Genomic DNA, 17,656 nt, shown 5'->3' with positions numbered 1-17,656 from the left:
GATGGGCTCTAGAATGAGATGGGATTGAGTTTAACAAATTGGGTTCATCCAATGTAGCCCAAATCAATTAATTTAGACTTTAATTAAATCCGTATTTATTGGACTTAAATATTTAAGTCAATTATATCAATTCACAATATTTATTTGGATTAATATATTTATGAACTCAATATAATCCGAATCATTTTATAAATTTATATTTAATAAATTTTAAATGCTTACACCCATATTTTGGGTTGTATGAGTGTCCTACATCTTGGACATGGCCGGAACTCAAAAATCATTGTTGATCCTCAAAAAAAATTTTAACTGGCTTGCTACTTAGCGGAAGACTACTCAAGCATACATAAGCTTAAAATTGAATAAAACTTTTTAAAACAATTGACGAAATCTTAAAGTTGTTTGAGAATATTTGATGTAAATGACAAAAGTTAGCAAAATGTCTAAAACTGAACACTGAAAGACTCAAAATTTTCCTTTCTATAAGGCCTCTGCTGTTGAAAGATAGATATCGAGACAAAACCCACAACAACTTTTATCAAACTACTAAAGGAATAAAAAACTGGATTCCTTTTAAAAGCAAGAAGGACTAACCAAAAGTTGACGAGTAGTGATGTGATCTCATTGAAACACTTATTGATGATACTAAATACATATATATGCATCATGAGATTATGGAACATCAGATGACATAGTACATGAAGTTTACCGTATGTTACAAAATTGAATGAAACAAAATAACTAAGCTAAAGTACTGAAAATAACTCAAATGAAGTAAAGCATTCACGTAAACAAAAATAATTTAGTTTTACACTATAAGATGCATTTATAACAAATACTAAAATATTAACACTTTACTTTATAAGGAGTTTCTCTAACGAAAATAATCACTACGAGCCTCGTGATATTACAATGTATCACCCATGTTGGCAGAGTCTCCCTATACTTTGCCAGAGTATATAACACAACTTTAACTTATGGATACACCAAAATTCTTCTTGAGGTAGGTGAGGAGTAACCTGTATTGTGATACAAACACATCTACGCTGGCAACCTAGGTTATGGAGTTTAAGTTATCTTAATTTTTACTCCAAATCAGTGCTCAATACTACTTCGAATATATAAATATGTATGCTCATATAAAATACTCATTGATACTCAAAAGACCCTCTTTAAGGGATAACTTTACTTTACTTTATCTATCCGAAATGCTTTTGAAAACTTTTTATTCTTTTCTAGAAATAATACTTTCTTTCTAAATGTAAAAATTATACATTTAGGATCATTAAAGTTCCCTTAATACTCCTCTCAATGTTGTTTTAAATTACTCTTGGAATCTCTTTAAATTCCAAAATCAATCTAAGTAATTAATACCACAACAACTTTCAATAAAATCTCATTAATTAGGGTTCATTTGAAAATATAAGCATGAACAACAATGCAAATATCTAAATGCATAAAGTATCATGATCTCATGATTAAGAAATTAGAACTCGAAAACCCTAGCTTTCTCCCATTGAATCCTTGCTCCAAGCCATAAAAGTGTTTATGAGAACTTTAAGGTCAAACTACACCGGGGGTTTAAACTTAGAATGGGTGGATAGAAACTGAACTAACCCCACTTAAAAACAATTGCATCACTTCTATGAGCACTGTGTATGGTTTATATAGGCTTGTACATAGTGTACCATAAAAAGACTATTGGAGAGCAACTTCTAGACCAAATTCCACGAGTCAGGGTCTACAACATAATCAACGATGCATAGGTATCTTATATGCAACTCATCGTCAAAATTTTCCTTAAGTCCACTCTCCTTTCTACGAGCCCTGGGTTATGTACCATAGGACTTTGTACGATCTTTAGTCCCGATTATAGATCCAAGGTTCATCAATTTTTTTAAGTCTATATCTCTTATACAAGCCCTGATCTATGACCGTACAACTTCATATGGAATGTCCTATTGGTTTGTAGGTACTCATTTAAGAGTTGACATGTTCAGTTTTCCAACTCAGCTTCTACGACCACTATCACATACCATAGGTGGTTTCGTTCAAAATGGCACCAGTAACGTTTCTACGAATTTTTAGCTTCTAACTCATTTATCGATTTTCAAGGTGTTATAGTGTCAAACGTAGTCCAAATCCTATATATAACCACATTTTTGGGGTGTAAAATCATAGTACAAAATAACAAATTCTTTTTTATCTAAATAACTTTACACATTTTTTGGGGTGTAATACCATAGTCCAAAACATGTAGGTTTCTTTTTCTCTATGTAATTGTACACATTTTTGGGTTGATTATATCCAAAACACGAGATAGAAACTTGGAGATCCTCTTATTTTGTCCTATTTCGCAACTTACCTTTAAATTTTGATGTTTTAAACCAACACCTTCACACCAACTTACATATCGAGAGATTTACTTGCCCGAATTTAATTTTGAAAAGTCATATAAGTTCCTTAACATTTTAGATAAAAGGAAACTCAACTCAAACTAAGACATTTTGCCAATTCTATCTCGGATTATCCTAGACTTCACCTCGCTTAGATTCCATCCAAGCCTAGCCTGAAAATTAGAATTCCTCAATCCAAAAGTTTTCTTACCCACTTTCTCTTACATTTAGCTTACCAATAACGACCAATAGGGTCGTTACAAGGACCAATCGAATTCTACAAGTTTTTCATTTCAACTTCTTTCAGTTGTTCATATCTATTGCTTTTGAAAACTCTTCAAGAGTTCCAACTCAATTTATTAAATTGCACAACAACATCAATAAAAATAAAAAGTTAACTAGAGTTCTTCAGGGAGATTTGCCGTTAGTAGATTTGATATTTTGTATCACAAAGATGATTACACAATTTTGTATCTTTAAGAAAAAGATACTTTAGTTGTTATTTCCGTCGAGGAAATCAGTAACAATTAGGGGTGACAAAATGGATAAATAATATGGGTATCCATTCATAGTTTTCATTTTAAATGAATTGGGTATCCAACTCATTTAAAACGAGTAATACCCATATTACCCAATTAAAAATGGGTAGTTAAATGGATAAAATGGGTAAAAGTAAAAAAAAAGTGATAAAGGGTAGGGTAGTAAGAAAGTTTTTTTCGGGGTGGTGGGGTGGGGTGGTGGTGGTGATAAGGGTTGGGGGGACTGGTAGGGGTTATGGAGGTGGGTAGTGGGGGCTGGTAGGAGGTAAGGGGGTAGGTGGGTAGGGGGATGATGTTGTAACTTTTTTTTTTAAAAAAAATATTTTTTTTGGATTGGGTGTGGAGAGGTCTGGTAGTGGGTGTGAGGGAGGGGGGGGGGGGCTAGTAAGGGGTAGGGGGTGTGAGGGCTGGTAGGGTTTGGTGGATTTTATCTTATTTTTTTGGGAGGTAACAAGATCTCTAATATAATATGGGTAAATATGGTTACCCATATTATCCATTGGGTAACTCGTTTTTACTCATTTAAAATATGAGTCAAGCCGGATAACTTACCCATTTTTACTTAACTCATCTTTTGATCGACTCATATTCGACTCGACTCACTCGTTTGTCACTCCTAGTAACAACTAATCATAATGTACCAATGAGGTTATGGTAAAAAAATATTGTACTCTTCTTCCTTTTGCCTCAAAGTGATGTTTTTATGTATGACTTGTACGTTATGCTTTGAATTTTTATATCACAAATATGACATGTATACTCTTCGTTATTCTATCTCTCTAAAGAATAAGTTGTGGTATATCTTCATCCGTTTCGGGGAATAAAATCTATTTTTTAGATGTGCTTTACATACGCCATTCACTACTTCTGCAACAGACTGAAACATTTTAAGCTACACCTGAATCATCCTATAACACCTCACAACTCTACTCTTACAATTTGAATCTTTTGTAACACACCGAACTTTGAAAAGTGCTAAAGAAGGGAAACATGCTAGTCCACGAACCCAAACTGGACCATAAACCCTTCACGACACCCTAGACGACCTGTTTAAGGGTTCACGACCCTTTTTAGGCATCGTGAAGGACTGTCCAAGGCAGCCAAGGTGAAGGTCACCTAGACAAGCCACTAAATAAAATGTGTTGACTTGTATGATGTGCTTAGTGGTCTATACAAGTCATCCATCAAATCTTAAGGGCATCCTAGATGATCTATTTAAGGGTTCACGACCCATTTTGAGCATCGCGAAGGACTACCCAAGGCAGCCAAGGTGAAGGTCACCTGGACAAGCCACTAAACTACTCGTGCTGACTTGTATGATGTGTTTAGTGGTATGTACAAGTCATCCATCAGATCTTGAGTTTTGTCTCAACTTCAACAATCATATCACTCATCACAAACTGAATTAGATGACATATTCCTATCAAATTAAAGGTTTTTGAGTCCTCTTTTCAACGTCATTAAATTTTCCCCATTTGACTCTATACTTATAACTCTATGCTTCCCCTCTAAAATTTAAACTTCTCCATACAAAATAGAATTAAAACTATTTGGGTGTTTATTATCATAAAGATACTTATGTGTTGTTTGGTTGAATAATGAAAAATAATTTTATTCAAAATTATTTAAAACTTAAAAATAATGTTTCAGGTTGAAGTGATCCCAAACCAAACAAGGGTTCAAAAGCACCCACTTTTGAAACTTCAAAGATGTTGATGTTGACACCATGGAGAACTCGAATGACTAGTCCAAACAATATGTGATCATATGGCTAAATTATCATATGATATAGTTTCTTCGTTATGTTTTACTAAAGGTGTCAGAATTTTTTATTTTCATCTAACATATTATCATCATTATAATTTTGAGAATTTTAAAAAAATTATTCGTGAAGTGTTGTACAAATCTATAAGGAATATCATTGCCTTTTTAGATCACTCAAAAGTACGATTAAAACAAACTGCATCCTTTCAAACATATATATAGAAAATAAACAAAAAAAAACTCGACGTTTTTACATGATAAAATATATAGCCTTTCCTTATGCAAATACTTGAAATGTATTATCACTGATCTCCAAGTCAAATAGAAGATTCTCATATGTGATTTATTAGGCGGCGAGGATTTAATTAGGGTAAATACAATATGAGGTAGCTTAAAAATTATATAAATATAATCTGTTCTAATGAAAAAAATATACTATATTTTTTTACTAAGGTATGTGAAGATTTTAGAATCTTAGATCTTGATATTAAAATTTAATTTATGGTAGACATTAAACATCTTTTTGGTAGTATAGTCAACCAGAAATGTACTTCCTTCGTGAATTGATACTTATATGATACTTTTCCTTTTTCAAAAGTTGATTTAACTAATATTTGAAAGTTGATTAAAATAACTTATATTTTAAAATAGGTCAAAGTCATCTGCAGCCCCTTAAAGTTGTCTGCATATTTCACATAGACACCTCAACTATGACTATTACCTATTGAACATCTAAATAGTTCAAAAAATATACCTATTAAACACAAAATGTTGATGTGCAAAAAAAATGTTTTTCATTTCAGCTAAGTGCGTGAAAAAACGTTAAATATTTTTTTTTTCAAAAAAAACTTAATACTTTTTGCCACTTGGCATTTAAATAGTTTAATTTTTTCAAAAAAATAATTTAAAAGTAAAACAATTTGTTAAAACAAAAACAAAAAAGAAAAAAAAAACCCACCCCACCCCTTTCAACTCGTCTTCTTCACCAAAGAGAACAAGAAGACTTGCACACTTTTTTCTTTCTTTTTTCTATTTCTTTTCTATATTTATCAAAAACAATAAAAATTGAATTGACTAAGTGAATTTAAAGGAAAAAAAAAGAGAAAACATCTGACTGAAAAACTAGCCGATTGTCGTCCATTTGGGTCACCTTCGAACAAATATTACCATTCAAATTAAAATATAAACCCATTAAAATTATCAAAAATAATATCAGATTGGTTCAATAAAAATAATTTAGGTTCTCTCGATTAATCTTTGCTATCGATTTCAAGACGGTTGAAAGACTTTCTTTCTTTATCACTCTTGTATTAGTCTTTGAATATCTTATGAACTCACGTATTAGGAATAAAAAATAATTATAAAAGCAATTAATAAGGATATTGAATTTTATCGTTTGAGAAAGAAAATCTTGTTAGAAAGAAGATGAAAAAGAGTAGGGGATGAGTAGGGTTGAGTTTCTCATTTATTTATTTTTTTAAAATAGATGAAAAAATTTATTTGAAATAATTTTCATTTTTTTAAACTTAAAATTCTTTTTTTCTATAATTGTTGGACCCTATGCCACATGTTATCTTTTAATTTGTCATTTTGCCACATCACATCAAGTGCATTACACATACTTTTTTTTTTATTATCGAAAAATGTCTAATAGGAACAAATATGAATAGATAAAAGTGTTCAATATGTATGAGCCTTAGTTGAAGTGCCTAAGTGAATTATGCGGACAACTTTAAAGGGTCTCAGATGAATTAAGTCTTTAAAATATTTAGATATTTAACAACCATATGATGATAACTTGTATTTTTTCCATATCAATATAATGTGATACAATATCAAATGCCGGTTAATCTTTGACGTAAAAAGAGTAATAATTAAGCTACTTTTTGAGAAAATTTCATCAAGAACGGTCTTAAAGTACTTTATTTTAAAAAAATACAATTTTATTCAATAATATAATTTAATCAAAGTAATAACTAAATTAAAAAATCGAACTCATTTATTCATGAATAGAAAACCTAATTGAATAAACAAAAAAGCTAACCAACCAATCTATCATTACTATTTAATCTTTTTTCGTATTGCTAGATATATCTATTAGATAAAATAGTAACAACGATAATCTTTAAATTCTGAATCTGTCTTTAGACATAATCATTAATGCACACCCTCTTTCCCTTTAGCAAATTTATTTTTTCATTAGTAAAATAATCCACCAACCTAATTAGGTGGTCCTATTGAAAACATTAAGGATGGAATTGAAATGAATAAAACATTTTAGGGATCAAATTGAACTTCCTAAAACATTATGTACCAAATATGCACTTTAGTTAAATCTATATTCACACTGCAATAATCCAACTGTCAGCAGAAGAAGAAGCCTTCACTAAGCCAAAAGAAAATGGCGGTCTTCTCTATGATGCTTTGGCAAGACCTACAAAGGTAACGTATCCCTAATAAAACAGCAAAAAAATGCATTTTGTTTCTGTTATGCACAATTTCAGTTCTTAGTTTTCTCACTTCCTTTGTAATTTTTTGGGTATATAAGCAGCTTTGATTGTTTAGGTGTGTAAAGAAGACAACCCATTTGCCCAAAAGGAGAATAAATTAGCATGTGAGCTGAAGTTTCTGAAGAAATTGGCTTCGCTTGCCTTTATAACCCTCTTTCCCATTGTCAATTTCAAGGTAAAAGTACTGATAATTGGACTACTAATCTACATAATTGAAGAAAAAAAGGGGAAAAATGGTTCTTTTTTTTTTTTTTGATTGCACTGAGATATACTGCTAAATCTTTATGTAATTGAGAATCTAGATTGTTGGGTATATAAGTATTGAATGCTAGCATGAAAATTCATGTTACTGTGATTCATTACTGGGTATCCATTTGGTTTGCTATATGTGGAGATTTTACTCTTCTTTTAGAATTATACATTATTTCAAGGATGTGAGGTTCTTACTTTAATTTTCCTCATGATTTATACCTGTATAAGTTAGAGGGAAGGAACTATGTATTATTTTATACAAGATTTTTTTAGAAAAAGATTTCATTTTTTGGAAAGACAGTGGTTGCAAGCAATCTATTAGGACCTTTGACCCTTTCTGGTAGATGATCAACATTGTGTACACCAGGATGGTCTTCCAAAGAAAAAGCTCACTTTGCTAGATTGTCTACGACCTAATTGGGTTCCTGATATCAATGAGTAAAGTTGCCTTTACGTGATCCACCAGGACAAAGATATCCTTAGTAATTGGATTGAGAGTGAGATTGCTAGTTTTCTTGCTCCTCAACGTATCTACCATAATCATAGAGTCAACATCAATAGTGTCCTGCCTCAAGCCATTGTCTTTCAAATTGCCCGGCATATTTGGCTGCTATGGCTTCGGCCGCATGATGATTGTTGCACTGTATTGGGAATTCCATCTTGCAGTTAGGAAAAGTTTTATCCACTAGATACTTTGAGGTACCACATAATATGCTGCTCCGTTCTCCGTGTAGAATCTGTTCTGGTTGCAGATCTACCAGCACATCTGCTTCTTCAATAGTTGCATTTTGGGCTCCCATATATAAGCTTGAAAATGAACATCTCCAATTTTCTCTCTAGACCATTGAGATAATCTCTGTCCCAGTTCTTTGAGCTTCTGTTGTAATCTCCACGTAGGATTACCCTCAATTTCTTGATCATTCAATACTCACTATCTCTTGGAAATCAGGTTGTGTTATCTAGAAATCCAGGAATTTGAAATACTTCATTCCAGTAGTTTGCTCATTATCACATTTCAGCAGCATGGGCTTATGATCAGAGCCAGCCCTGGGCAAGTGCCTCACAGTCTTGAAGTGGTCATCAGTGTTATTAAAGCAAAAATCACAAAAATCTCAAAGGATGGTGGTGCTTCAAGTGCAAATAAAATATGGACTTAGTGAAAATAGGCGCAAAGGGAGAAAAAGATACAAGTATATATATACACATATATCTAGTTCAAAACTAACAATTATAAGCATGAATGACAAATATATGAGCAATGAGATTGGAAAAAATTATGATAAAGTGAAATATCAATTGTTTAGTGTCACCTCTGTAGAAGATGTGCATTGAAAAGGGTTTCAGACCAATCAGATCAATTTGAGGGGTGTACATGACCATTTCTAAGCTGATCACTGAAAGATTGAAAATGGTTATAGGGAAGCTGGTTGGGATCAAATGGCATTCTTGAAAGGAAGATGAATCATGAATGCTGCTCTTCTGGCTAATGAAATGGTCGACTCTAGGGTAAAACAGAAGAAACCATGCATCATATACTAGCTAGATATTCAATAGGCTTATGATCATGTTAATTGGAATTTCTTGCTAAAAATTTTGATAGACATGGGCTTTGGAGAGAAATGGAATTGCTGGATACAGTTTTGCATCTCGAATGTAAGGTTCTCACTCATTATAAATGGTAAACCGGTTGGATTTTTTCAATCCCATAGAGGTCTTAGACAAGGAGACCCTATGTCGCCTTTTTTGTTCCTACTTACTATGGAGGGTCTGCACCACATGTTCAAGGTAAATAGTTGGGTAAAAGGATTCAATGCTCATATAGGGAGAGGTGAAGATCTTGAAATCAAACATCTTTTTTATGCAGATGATGCTCGGGTTTTTGTGAAGCAAAAGTGGACCAATTAGACACTTAAGAGCAATCCTTACAATATTTGAGGGCATTTTCAGGACTTTATGTTAACTAGTCGAAAAGTTTTCTCTTCCCAATTTATCAGGTAGACAATTAACAAAGTCTAGCTGAGAATCTGGGATGTCAGATAGCCTCTCGGCTTACAAAGTACCTAGGATTGTCTCTGGGGGGCCATGAACAAGGAGTTGGAGGCATGGAATCGAGGTGATGGAGAGATGTGTGAAAAGGCTATCAAGATGAAATAGTCAATACTTCCACTACGGGGTAGGTTGACTGTCATCAAGTCAGTTTTAGATGGGCAACCTATCTACATAATGAGCCTATTTCCAATACCCAAGAACACTATGAAGAGAATCAACAAAATGAGAAGATCCTTCATTTGGCAAGGAACAAAGAATAGAGAGGCTACAACCTGGTGAAATGGGAGATACTCACTTTGAGCAGAAAACAATGTGGCCTTGGCATGAGAAATCTTTGCATCCAGAATAAATGCTTGCTGTAAAAATGGCTATGGAGATTTTGTACGGGAGATAGAGCCCTATGGAGAAAATTCGCAGCAGAAAAATATGGCTTGTTTAGCAAATGGACTACTGAGAAGGTGAAGGGGTCGTTTCAATGCTGTGGGTGGAAGTCCGTTAAGAAGGCTGTGGCCACAGTTTAATAACAATATCTATACTAATGTGGGAAATGGTCTGAAAACATATTTCTGAAATGAAATCTGGAAAGGGTATGATAGCCCAATGAACTTATTCCCAAACCTCTACACCCTGAGCTTACAAAGATTTGCTACTGTTGCTCAAGTATGGAGCCAACAAGAGTAGAACTTAGTGTTCAGGAGGGCTTCTGAATGGATGGGATGTGGGCGGGCTACTTGAGGTTCTTAACACCCCACCAGCCATGTCTCAAAGAAAGGATAAACGAATTTGGAAGCTACATAACATAGGAATGTCATAGTTAAATCTTGCTAAATCTTGCTACTGGTAATGAATGTTAATCAGTCGATACTAACAAGTGGCCTTGGAAGCTAGTGTGGAAGACGAGAAACCCATTAAAAGTAGCATGTTTTGCGTGGTTGGTCATAAGAAAAGTTTGCCTTACCCATGAGGCATTACAAAAAAGGGGATGCAGTTTTTTTTTTTGAAACTGAAAAGGGGGGGGGGGGGATGCAGTTTTGCTCAAGATGCTTATGTGTGAGTAGAAAGCTGAAGTAAATAATCATTTGTTCATTCATGGTATAGCAGCTTCAAAATTGTGGAATATGTGGAGAGAGGTGATTAGGGCAAAATTTGAAATGGAGAAAAGGTGGATGACAAAGATGGTAACTACACCATATGAATATGGTATCTGGAGATCAGTAAGAAATCTTTGGGCTCGTTTCGTTCTAGAATCAGATTCCAGTTGGGTAATGGAATGAAGGTGTCATTTTGGGAGGACAAATGGATAGCCCAAAGAATCCTGAAACTATTATTCCCGGACTTATGTACACTGAGCTTGCAACAAATGCAACTCTGGCTGAAATGTGGACAGGACAGGGGTGGAACTTACATCTTAGGAAGAATTTAAATGATTGGGAGATGGGGAACATTGTGACCTTCCATGATACAATGGCACAATTTAGTACTCTGAGTAGGGAAGAAGACAAGGTTGTGTGGAAATCGACAGCAAAGGGGTCTTCAGTGTCAAGTCAGCTTACAAAGATCTCCATCATTCAAATTCAAATGACAGGATGGAGCTCTGGCCATGGCAGATGATAAAATCCCATACAAGGTAAACTGCTTCACATGGTTACTAGCAAAGGAAGCAGTGCTGTCACAAGAAAATATAAAGAAGAGGAAGTTCCAACTATGTTCAAGATTCTATTGTGTGAGGAACAGGCAGAGATAGTTGACCATCTCTTTCTGCATTGCAAATGGACAAATCAATTATGGAGAATATTCAGCAGCCTTAGGAAGATCACTTGGGTGAAACCAAGAAAAATAGCACAACTCCTAAATTGTTGGATCAATATAGGCAACACTACAATTAAGGAGGAGAGATGGAGGATTGTCCCAGCTTGTATATGGTGGACAGTGTGGAAAGAAAGGAATCAAAGAAGTTTTGAGGGCAAGAAGAACAATTTGCAGAATTTTAAGATGAATTGTATAGCTCTTTATTGTTTTTGGTGTAAACAGAAAGTTTTAGTACAGTCAGAAGAACTTTTTGATGTTATAGATTATTTGTGACAAAAAGAACAGATGGAGTCAGTCTAGTTTGTAATACTTTTGGAGGGGGGCTACTTTGATGTAGTATACCTGTGGATAAATAGGAAAAAAAGGTTATCATTCTCAAAAAAAAGTATACTAGGGGTTAGCTGGGTGATGCCAAGGACAACCATTGAGCTCTTTAATAGCCGGACAAGAATTGGCAGCAGAGGGAAAAGTGAAGACTGGTGGACGACTATCCCCCTGAATATTGGGGACCCTATGGTAAAAGAAAGGAATGCTAGGTGTTTTAAAGGACAAAATGATAGTTTTGATTTCTCTGAATATATGGACTCTTGTGGCGTGGTTGATATTGGGTAAACAGGTCCTAAATACAGAAGGTGCAACAACTGGACATCTAGCAAAAGGATATGGAAAAGGCTGAACAGAGTATTCATTAATAGCTTATGGGCTCAGAATTCAATCAGCGTCATCGAAGGTGCGCTAAGCACGCTTAGGCCCTGAAGCCGTCTTTGTTGGAACCATCCGTCCGTAGCTGATCATTTTTATCCGCACATTTGTTGTCATCAGCCATCCTTTTTTCCTTAGTACAATTTATCTAAGCTTGATCAGCAACTATAGCATTCTTTCCAGTAGGAACCCTCTTCTCTGCCCTCTTCTGTTCTAATTCTCTACGTTGAGTTATTGAGTGCCCCAAGATTTTGCAATTTCTACAAAATTTAGTTACTATAGGAGAGTCCTCATTGGTACTGCAATTTATTTTACGCAATTCCATCCGTGACAGTGGAATGGAGTTCCAGCAAAAGCACCCAGATAGGGACTACAGGAGATTCCTCATCTGATCTGAATGGTGGAGTGCATTTCTCTAGCCACATCACTTGACCGTCTATTTGAATAGATCGGTTATACCAAACATTTTTTAAATCTTCCTCATTGGAAAAATCTATAAACATAACGCAAAAATCGTAAACTCAAATCTTAACTTCACCTCTGATAAATTTGTGGCCTAGTCATGAATTTACCCACCAGAGTTAGTTTCACTCTTCAGCAGTAATTCCATAGTAATCGCTTGATTTGAAAATGATTGTCGGCATGCAATTGTTAGTATCATAACGAGCTTTCACTTGTGGATTCCCAAGTCGCTGGTTTCTAGGCTTGGGATAGCACTTAACGGTCGATTGAATTGCTTCAGAATGTTAGATTTCTGTGGAATTTCCTCCACAGCTAAGGTCACCATAGTAGTATCAATGTTTTTATCTACCAGTGGCGCCGTGCCAGGTCTACTGGTGTCCCATTGGACGGAGTGTGAGGCTCAATCACGAGAGAAAACAACCGTTGAGAAATAATACTCATGTATTGTATGGAAAACTTTTTCTGTTTACTTATTTTTATACGGCATAGAATGTGAAATAAGAACAAGGGTAAGTCATACATGGATAAATAAACTAAAGGTGAAGTGACCCTTATGATAGTAAAGAAACTTTTATTTTGGTTAACAAGTAACATATATTTCTCTCTCTGTCGAATACTCAGTTGACTCATACTAGTCTCATACAATAATGTTAAGTAAAGTGTTTTTTATTGATACTTCTTCAGAGCAAAAAGAAAGTTGTCTCTGTCATGAGCAGATATGGGTAAATTCATGTGGAAACAAGTTTTCATCTGTCTGGCTTGGAAAATGATAAACATTTCAGGATCTCATCTTTTCCACGATCTTGGCCAGAGGACTTGGAATTAAATTATTCTGAAGAAGCCACATAAATGATACAATTGAACCTACTTTGTCTACTTCATGATTAGACACTATCTGAACTTTTTGTGCTACAACTAGAAGAGCTAATGGAGATTCTACATAGAAACTCAGTAAAAAACAAATTTTTGGCTGAGTTGTACATTTTACAAGGCATTAGTCTTTTTTTTCTAAAAAAGTTGTTATTTTCAGTTCTCCTGAAAAATATTTTCAATCAAACACCACTAGAAAGGAGTGTTTCACTTTACTCCTCTCTAATTGTGTATGGCTCGGGTTTTTGACAAGTAATGTTGAATTTAATAATGGATTCTAACAAGGAATCAACATCATTTACATAGGGGCCAAGTGGCATCAATTAGCTAACAGAAAATACATCTAAGTTTGAGGCTATGTATATTTCTCCTTTTGCCAAACTTTTGTTCGAGTTTTTAGAAATACAAAATAAGGAAGTTCATGATTTTTTTAGCTGTTTCCAATCTGTTGATCTCAGTTTTATTTACGGAATTGGATTACCTTTCCTTCTTTGCAAAATTCACTTGTTGGATCAAAGAGAGGAAATGATCATTTAAATTTCTGTTACCGTTTACTTCTCATTGCCTTAAAAGGGAATCTGTTCTCTAATTGCCATGAGTTATACTGCTAAATCTTCTGAAAATAGAATCTACATTATTGGAAAGAAATATTAAACGCTGGCATGAAAGCTCATCTTAGTGTAATTAATCACTTGATATTATAAGTGATTAAGGATTTATGCTTAGCTTTCATCCTGGATCGACAGCTAGTATTTTATAGTTGTGCATTGTTTCACTTCTCCTTCTGTAGGATACTCAGTTGGCTCATACTTCTCATAAAATAGTGTTCAGAAGATTATTTTCAGTTGATACTTGTCTCTTCGTGACAAAAAGTATGTCACCTTTGTCATGAGTATCATGGACTCTTGTTTAAACAAGTATTTATTTGTCTGCCTTGAGAACCTAGTTCTGTCATTATTTTCCTATCCATCTTGGATGTTATTAATAATTTGAGACAATTAGTGATATAGCTGGAATATTTCTTGTAACTGTCTTATCATTTTACTAGCCATTCTTGAAGTAGGTTACCATTGGGGACCAAAGGCAACACATGTACGTGGAATATCATTTACTTCAAGGGATAATACCAAAATAAAGGAAAATAAATGGAACCTACAAAGTTTCTATTTGACTCAACCATGATTTAATACATTTTCTCCTCTTTCATGCATAATTCTGGAAGTAATCTTTGAACGTTGTCTCTTTAACTAGCAGAGTAGTTTCACCACAGTTCTTTTCCTCTCTTTTTGTTATTTTGGTCCTTCTGTTTTGTCCTCATCATTTATGTTTGATGATTCTGTTAACTGAAGCCATGTAGTATTTGATCTAAATAGATTGAAATAATTCTACCATTGCTTTAAAAATTGCAAATAAACATTTCTCTTATCCTTCACTAACCCTTGTCTGTAATCTGCAGATATTTACTACAGTTGTCTTCTTCTCTTCATTTAATGAGATATCAGTGATGCCTCATCAGAACCAGGTATGATTGTCATCAGGGAATAGAGTGAATTGTGAAACAAATAGGAAATAATGCAATACTTGGGTAGAGTTTCAGTGAATATAATATCCCTTCTCTTATAAGGTAATTAGGGAATGAAAATCCTACATATGACAAGTAAGAAGAATCATTGGAAGGAATGAACAATATATGTCACATCCTAATTCTATTCTGTGATAAGGTTCCCTGGTTCATAAACTCTAAGCTGACTGGTCATATCTCTCTACCAAGAGAAAATAGGGAAAATACCATACTCTTAAGATTCTATAAACCCTTGATTGGTACATATACTTTTTAAGTTTGTAACTCTACCTGCTTTCTTAACCTAGTGATGGAGTTACCTAATGTGTTGAACCCCTGAAGGATCAAGGACCATAAATAGTTGGAACAAGTCATCATTGCCTTTTAAAAGCAAATATTTCAACTATTTATTTATTAGGACAAAATCAATTGAAAAAAAGAAACTTAAGAGTTCCATTATTTATGGTCAAATAGAAAAAGATAAAACCAAAATAACGGAGTTGCAATTGTGTACTCCTTGTTGTTATATCTTTAAGATGCAATGACTTTTTTTATGCCAACTCTGTTTTTAAAAATTACTTGGTTAGAGCTCCTTTATATGTATTCCTCTTCTTCGATTAACATGGAAGTAACAACAATACAGGGACAAAATGGGCAGCAGGGTATGTGGATGTACCAATGCATCCATTGTAAAAAAAACTTCCCTTCAAGCCAGGCCATAGCAGGCCATACAAAGGGTCATTTCAGAGATGGCTGGGTTAAAGGAACCCCCCAGAGCAAAGTATTTGTACTATTTTCTGAGTATCAGCAACAGCAGGGTTCTATCACTGACTCTTCAATTCCCGAGAAACAGATTTTTTCTGCAGCAACTTCTGACACTGACTTAGCAGATGCTCATCAATTGCAAATAGGTGATGTGCAGAATTCCAGAAGCCTGGTCGTGCGGCCTCCATCTCCAGCTTCGTCTAGCAGAGAACCACGAATCCCTAGGCATCATTTGAGGCTTCGTGATCTGAAGATACTAGCTAGGCTAAGGGCTCGTCTTACCAGAGAGGAGCAAGAAGTCATTTTGCGTCTTCTTGATAGTGCTATGGAACAGGTTCATTCATTAATTTAAATATGCACCTGCTCGATCTTTTTCCTTCCTTCATCACTCCTATAATTTTCTTAGGTGTCATTTGGTTCAAAACTAGGGATTATATCAATCCCACTTTTTTAGGAGACGAGTGATTCCAGGATTTTGGTATAGAAATAACAGTGATCTTAGGTAATACTTCCGGTCAAATACGAGATAAGTTTAACCTCAAAATTTATAATGGAAGAACCCAGTTAATCCCTTGAACCAAACAATCCCTTAACAAATTTCTTATTATATCTTACTCTAATGAATTGCCACCATCTTTATGAATTTTGGTTAATCCACCATATATTATATTTCAATAGCAGTGTTCAAGTAATTAATGTGTGGTTGGCTTTTTCACCTCCTGTACCACCAGCATGCTTGGTCCCGTTAGAAAGATTGGAATATCAATCTCATGTAGATAAACTACAAAAAACTCATGCTACAGGAGCAAAATCTTTCTCAAATTCTAGTGTTTCCACGACAACTAATCAATTTTGTTCTACCTAATTCCTCTTTCATGACTACGTATTTTTCCAGCTTAGGATGTCGGTAATCTTGTTGAATGCAAATAATTTGGTGATTGATAGGAGTATTATTTTGTTACAGGCAAAACAATCAAGCAAGAAGAGCACTGAGGCGGAGGTGATCCCTAATAGAAACTCAGAAGCAGCAGCCGTGATTGGAACTACTGACACAGATACCGATGTGTCCTCTGAGGAATCAGATGATGAGTCCAAAAATATGTGATCCTATGGTTGAAGCATATATGCAATAGTTTCTGGGCTATTTCTTATTAGTTATGGTTCCGAAGATTGTTCAAATTATTAGTGAAGTGTTTTATTAGATATATGAACAGTATAATGTTGTTGCTTTTTTAGATCATCTAAGAGTAGTGTTGAACAAGGTTCTTCCCTTTATCCCCTCTGTTGAATTTATGTATATGTGACTGTTACTGAGGCTTTGTCTGTGAGGCCTTGGTTGCTTTATTAATTGAAGATATTATGTATGTTTTGCTATTATGAAGGAAGCCAACTGTTACACTTATAGCATAGGATGATGATAGAGTAACTCATGGCAGATTATTTCTTATTATTAAAGTATAAGATGGTTGAAGTAGAGGTGGGGTGGGGTAGATTACCTAGAAAATTACGTATGGAGTTAACAAATTGTGAATTGTTTACATTATTTTTTAGATGTAATATTTTATTTTAACTTGTATAAATGTCATAACAATCTGTTTCAACAGTATATTGTTTATTTTGGGCTAGATTTGTAAAATAAAATAGGCCAAAATCTCATTATGATGTATTGGTGATCCATTCATCTTGTTGATGGTGGCTGTATTTATCATAAAGAATTTTCATTGAGAACAACGAAATGAATTTGTAACGAACTAAAAAAAATATTCATCAAAATATAAAAGGAAAAAATGGTAATGGACAAATAAGGTAAAAAGTTAAATGCATTTATAATAGTCAAAGGGTAATTTTGATTATTTCTTTAAAAAATAACTCTGTTTTGAATTTTGAAATTCAAATGCAATATTTTTTCACTTCCTTTGATCGGGATTTTCAATAAAATGGTAATAATGTTTGGAAAAATAATTTTAAAAGGTTAAA

General features: G+C 34.2%; 1 protein-coding gene across 2 annotated transcripts; it reads left to right on the top strand.

Moving 5' to 3' along the window:
• The first annotated feature begins 7,006 nt into the window (after window positions 1-7,006).
• On the top strand, window positions 7,007-17,081 carry LOC101255457 (uncharacterized). Of its 2 annotated transcripts, none has more exons than XM_004233184.5 (5): window positions 7,007-7,141; window positions 7,265-7,384; window positions 14,810-14,875; window positions 15,558-16,013; window positions 16,644-17,081. In XM_004233184.5, the coding sequence occupies exons 3-5, from the start codon at window positions 14,858-14,860 to the stop codon at window positions 16,782-16,784; spliced, it is 615 nt and encodes a 204-aa protein (XP_004233232.1). In that variant the 5' UTR covers window positions 7,007-7,141; window positions 7,265-7,384; window positions 14,810-14,857; the 3' UTR covers window positions 16,785-17,081. The 2 variants fall into 2 exon arrangements, with proteins under 2 accessions (XP_004233232.1, XP_069149615.1); XM_069293514.1 differs by having other exon boundaries at window positions 7,044-7,141; window positions 7,251-7,384.
• The last annotated feature ends 575 nt before the right edge of the window (window positions 17,082-17,656 follow it).

Source organism: Solanum lycopersicum, chromosome 2, assembly GCF_036512215.1.
Source record: "Solanum lycopersicum chromosome 2, SLM_r2.1".
In the NCBI taxonomy this organism is placed as follows: Eukaryota; Viridiplantae; Streptophyta; class Magnoliopsida; order Solanales; family Solanaceae; genus Solanum; species Solanum lycopersicum.
The sequence above is the reverse complement of the archived record's forward strand: the minus strand, read 5'-3'. Positions and strand labels throughout refer to the sequence as shown.

Excerpts from the sequence above, each read along its gene's own strand:
- LOC101255457 (XM_004233184.5), top strand. Across the intron at positions 16,014-16,643 it reads TTGATAGTGCTATGGAACAG|GCAAAACAATCAAGCAAGAA; the intron begins GTTCATTCATTA and ends ATTTTGTTACAG.